General features: G+C 42.9%; 1 protein-coding gene across 1 annotated transcript in view; it reads left to right on the top strand.

The window, feature by feature from the left end:
- Window positions 1–334: 334 nt before the first annotated feature.
- Window positions 335–6,000, top strand: part of SBSPON (somatomedin B and thrombospondin type 1 domain containing) — a 28,685-nt gene continuing 23,019 nt past the window's right edge. The window contains exon 1 of the mRNA XM_077267861.1: window positions 335–875. Coding sequence (XP_077123976.1) covers window positions 644–875 — 232 coding nt within the window. The 5' untranslated portion in view covers window positions 335–643. The remainder of the gene's footprint in view (window positions 876–6,000) is intronic.

The raw sequence follows: 6,000 nt of genomic DNA, 5'->3' as shown, positions 1-6,000 counted from the left end.
GTGGGTCAGAGGTTGCCCATCCTTAGGAAAGATCACAGTATTGCATTGTTTGGAAATCAACACAGTAAGAAAGCAGCTGCATCTGTCTAAATCTGCGACAAAAGAATATTAAAAATTTGTTTTTGAATTATTGCTCCCAATAGGTTATGGCTCACAGACGAGGAACGTCCTTTATTAATGGACAGTAGGACTGGTGGGTGCAGGCTCCATGTACATCGCCTACCACTAGTGATTGCATACTTGTACACATATCATCCTCCACTCTGCTCGGGGAGGAGGCGAAACTCACATTCCACCCAGTGAGAAGCCTGGGAGGGACGCAGCTCTCCACACAACCCTCACTGCTGGCTGTCACTGTGTGGGGACACTTCTTCACCTGCCAGCAGTGCTCTGGAGATCCAAATCTGCTCTCCCCAGTTTGCACATTTATTCTGCTCATCTTTGGATAATCTGTAGAATTTGTCACATTGCCAGATGGTCATATATCCAAATTTATTTAACCAGTGACGGTCCACAGAGTGTGCGTGACACGTACAGCATCTTTCCCGGACGCCCGGAGACGTGCAGCCACCATGTCATCAGGGTCCATCATCTAAATCAGAAGTGCCCTTGCTTTACCTGCTGAACACATCACAGCGCAGTAATGGATCAGCACAGGAGAAGATACTGCATTTGGGTGTGTTTGATGGGATTGCTGGGACTCGGTGGCATGGCCGAAGGTGGCTGTATGGAGGCGAGAAAGTGCTGCAAAGGCAGAGATCTGACATGTGTCAGCAAGGGCTGGAGGATGGATAGGGAATATGGGACTTGCTTCTGTGATCAAGTGTGCACATCAACCAAGGACTGCTGCCACGACTATACGCAGGCCTGTCCCGGTAAGCTGCTATTCCCTCTGATCAGGGTATACGCCGGCAATGCTCCCAATGTATGCGCTGAGAGTGACTAGAGGGGACAGTGGGCTGGCGTACGGCACATATCATATATTTTCACTGCATTTAAAAGCATGCATCCTGAATGGTTCATTTTTATTTTAAGGTGAATGAATGGGTATCATACAGGTGCATACATTTCTGCCATATCTAAGAGAGTTTTCCTGCATGTATACAAAACAGATAGGCTAAGTTCACACTGGGCGTTTTTGCTGTGTGTTTTTTTTCTGCAGCAAAACCTAAGTGCTTAGCAGGAAAGAAGGTTTGCTGCGTGTTTGGTGCGTTTTTGGTGCTTTTTTTATGCGTTTCTTTTGCATTTAATTCAATGGGTGAAAAACGCTGAAAGAAGTGACATGCTCTATGTCCAAAGAACCATGCAAATTACAAAATACTGATGACAAAAAAAAAAGCAATGTGTGTATGAGATTTCTGAAATCTCATTGACATAGCTGGTACTGTAAAAAGCAGCTGAAAATTAGCATAAAAAGAATTTAAAAAAAACGCAGCAAAAACGCCCAGTGTGAACTTATCCATACTGTACTGTGAGAACAGCGTTTAAGGGATTGTTCACACACAGCGTTTTGATTTTTTTTATTCTGCTGCTTTTTATGCACCGCAAATACACAATAACAATTTTTCTGATTATTGCTTTTTTGTTGTGTTTTTCTTTTATTATGCATTTTTGGTACAGATTTCAAGCTGCTTTATTCAACACATTTTTGTTAGTAGAGAAAAGTTGGGATTGTGCACTTTTATAGGCTCCCCATAAAAGCCTACACAGCCTTGCACAGATAAATGGAGCAGATTTTCAGCACATAAAAGCTCAGCAGAAAAAAAGCACAGCATTTATACTAGGTGAGAACATGAGTTTTGAGAATTTTTTTATATACTTTAATTGCTCTTTCAAGAGTTTTTCTTCCCATCTCACATCTGGTAAATGAGTTCTACCATGTTACATAGATGAGAAAACCTTTTAAAATTTAAGGATGATTAAAAGGCGATTCAGCCTAATTGTCTTCACATTGAAATCCCGACTAGCCCTAATCTTAGTAAGATACGGTAAGATGACCTGTGATGATTATTGAAGAATAGTCTAAAAAAATGCTGAGACTTGTAGTTCAAAAACAAGACTCAGAGCCTCTATTAACTCTCCCAAGACGTTGCATTTAGAATTTTTTCCTGTCTTTGCTCCAGGCTGTCATTTTATCAAAACCAATTCAGGAAGACAAGGAACAATTCAGAAATTCCTTTTAATATCCTCATCTGGGTGGATAAATCTTGGCTCTAGTACTTTAGGAAATGACTAATTGATCCTATTCTTGATTTCACATTTTTCACTCGCTCCTTAGACCCATAATAAGGGAAACATGCCTGGTTTATGAAATGAATGAGAAGAGTTTGATGAATGTGTATTTGTTGGTATGCACTGATAATACTGGCAACAAATAGTTCATAAAAAGTTTACTTTATTCATCCCTAATGGTGTGGACTAAATGACCAAATCATAATGGACCTGCAATACATATGTGAAAAATGACAAGTATTTGTTAGGACTTTCAAGTGTGGGTGATTACTCTGAGGGCACGGGTGCGGATCTTGTGGACCAGATGTAAGGAGTGATTACTTCTGTATATGTGGCTGTCCCTTTAAACCATGGATACCCAGATATATAAATAAAGTTAGAGGCGCAACTTACAGTAATCTTCTTTCTCTCAAAGCAAAATGTATACCTACCTGACTCTTTATAATACCCGTGTCTTCTTATTTGGCAGAGGGGTCTTTGATTTCATCAGATACGGGGACCTGGATGCTACTTCTACCTTTGCAAAACCTAAGCTGCTATCTCAGCTTACTACCATATTAGTACCATGTTTAGACAGCGTTTGCCTTGAGCATTACAGGTTCTGGAACTGTCAAACCATTACTAAAGGTTTTATCAGTGTGTCATCGGTATTTTGTATGCCAAAACCAGGGGGCTGTCTCCAAAACATAGAAGTCTTTCAATTCTAGTTGTTTCTGCAAGTTCCACCCCTGGCCTTGGCTTACAAAAACTGATGCAAAAATACTGATGTGTGAATGAGGGCTTAAAGTGAAAATTCAGGTTCCCCCATACTGAGCCTTATTTGCCAGAACATATGTGTGGTATTTGGGCTGTGATGGAAACATTTTCTCCTGGGAAGCCTGTGATAGACTTGGGTTTATACAAAGTATCTAATCAGAGCTGCAAAAGAGGGAAAAAGCTGGGGCCTGAACCTAACCGAGCAGGAGGTGTGTCAGACTACTGCAGACTCCCTCTAGGCACTGTAGCTAAGCTGTAGTCACAGAATACAGCTTTCTCCTAAGAGTATCTAAAATGTAGCCAAAAAGAAAGCACTACACAAAATGTAAAGCAGGTGAGCATGCCCTATAGACACTTATAGGTCCCAGTCGTCCTGGATACGGTGGGACAGAGCAATATTTGGGTCTCTTCTCCACTTTCCTGTGTGGACTGCCCAAAGTCACCCACTGCCAACACCATTACACCACCTCTTACATCTTCTGTCGTCAGTGTACTGCTGTGCCATGCGTGCACTTTACTGACTTAGGCTACTTTCACACTAGTGTCAGACGACGCACGACGAATTGCGTCGTTGCGACGTACCGACGCTAGCAGTGAATGCGCCGCACAACAGGGGCAGCGGATGCTGTTTTTCAACGCATCCGCTGCCCCACTGTGAGGTGCGGGGAGTCGGGGGTGGAGTTCCGGCCGCGTATGCGCGGTCAGAGAAGACGGGAACGACGCACCAAAAAACATTAAAAACAACGTTTTTTGGTGGCGACGGTCCGACGGTCCAATGCAACGCGATGCAACCGTCGAACGACGGTTGCGACGTGTGGCAAAGCGTCGCACTGCGTCGCTCATGCAAGTCAATGGAGAAAAAACACATCCTGCAAGCACTTTTGCAGGATGCATTTTTTCTCCAAAACGAGGCATTGCGACGTGCAGTGCACGACGCTAGTGTGAAAGTAGCCTTACTGAGCTACATAAAAGATAAGAGTCTGACGATCTGGTACTGCATCTTCACTCCTGATATGATATGCTGCAGCATGCAATGTCCACATTCGCTCTACCCTCCGAAGACAAATGCAAGCGTTTTATTAAAAAAAAAATTAAAAAATCTAAAAGAAAATATATAAAAATTTCAAATCACCCGCCTTTAATAATAAAGAACAAAATAAAACAACATGATCTATGAAAACATACATAAAAAGACAAAATCTAAACACTGCTTTTTTGGGGTTACTGCCAAATCACCCTTAAAAATAGAATGAAAAGCGATCAAAACATTGTGTATGTAGCCTAAAATGGAATCAAAAGAAATGTTGAGATTGTCAAGATAAAAACATCAAGCCAAGATAGTTCCATCGACAGAAAAATAAAGATATGGGTCTCAGAAAATGGCAACACAAGGCAACGTTTTTTTTTCAATACTTAAGTAAAAAAAATAAATAAAGAATAAATAAATAAGAACAATACACCGTATATTTCAGACTATAAGACACACTTTTTCCCAAAAACATTTGGGAGGAAAATGGGGGGTGCGTCTTATAGTCCAAACGCAGGCTTACCGGGGAGTTGCGGCAGTGGTGTAGCAGTGTCCCTTCCTCAGGGAACCGGCAGAGGCAGAGGTGTGGCGATGCTGAGGCTCGGTGTTGGTGGTGGGCGGTGCGGAGTACATCCTTGGTTTCCCTGTGGCCATCATTCTGAAGCCGTGGGCCGCTGAAGGCCGCGCGTGCGCAGATTGAGATCTCATCGGCCATTTTCCTGAAGCAGAGATCTCAATCTGCTAATGCATGACCTCAGGGAGATGGCCGCTGAGAAACTGATGATGCACTCACTCACTGTGGACACCGGGCTGCGGCGCGCCACATTTCTGCCGCTGGCATCCTGAGGAAGGGACCCTGCTCCTTGCTCTGCCTTAGCACCAACACCAGACCCGCAGCATCAGACCATGCCTCCTGTGACCCCGCTCTGCCACCGCAGGCCCTCAGGTAAGATACCTTAAATTGGGACAATAAGACGGACCCCCATCTTATAAAAATCTTTTTTCTCCTATTTTCCACCCCAAAATTTGGGGTGCGTCTTAGGGTTCCATGTGTCTTATAGTCCAAAAAATACGGTATGTATGGTATCACCATATTTGAATTAACCAGAGAAATTGTATTCCCAGGTTATTTTTGCTGGACAATGGAAGTGATAAAAACAAAACCCAAAAAGCAATGACAGAATAGTAGTGTTTTTTCCCATTTCACTGCACTTGGAATTTTTGTTTCCATTTTCCAGTATGTATGGTTAAATGACTGGCCATTGAAAACTGCATCAAGCCCTTATTTGCATACATTGACGGAAAAATATAAAAGCTATGGCTCTAGAAAGTAGAGGAGGACAAAACAGAAGTGCAAACAATAAAAAAAATGCCTGATCATGAAGGGGTTAGACCAGGATGTTAAATCCCATAACCAACAGGACAAGGGCTTGTACCCAACACAGTGAAAAAAAGTTCAGATTTCGATCCAGAATAGTAGGGCACAGACTCCTTTATTCAATCTTCACCTAACTGACGTCAGCATGAGCGTGGTGGAAAAATTTCTAACAGCGCTTGCGTTGACATCAGTTAGGTGAAGGGAGCTCATTGGCTGTGAACTCACAGGACCTGTCTGACGGCACCGCGAGAGTGAGAACATTCTCATGCTCACGGTGACGTCAGACAGGTTACAGTTCACCGCGAGACATTGAGGAGTGGTAGCAGATGCTGCTCAGTGTCTCTGCTGGACGACAGGCTGTACAGTCACATCATGCCACAATGCAGCCTGCCATCTATATATAGCTGAGCTAGATCTGTCACAGAACAAATCGATTATCTCCTCAGTGGACAAGTGAGGTATAAGGCTGTTTATTATTTCAATTCTCTTACAGGGGACAATGGCATCACTGGAATGGGGATTGACATAAGTATGGTTTAATTAAGACTTATTAAAGGAGTCGCCTTTTCTGGGTTGTCTGAAACCTGATGTTTTTAATCCCAACGCT

Source organism: Ranitomeya variabilis, chromosome 6 (assembly GCF_051348905.1).
Source record: "Ranitomeya variabilis isolate aRanVar5 chromosome 6, aRanVar5.hap1, whole genome shotgun sequence".
NCBI classification, from domain to species: Eukaryota; Metazoa; Chordata; class Amphibia; order Anura; family Dendrobatidae; genus Ranitomeya; species Ranitomeya variabilis.
The sequence above is the reverse complement of the archived record's forward strand: the minus strand, read 5'-3'. Positions and strand labels throughout refer to the sequence as shown.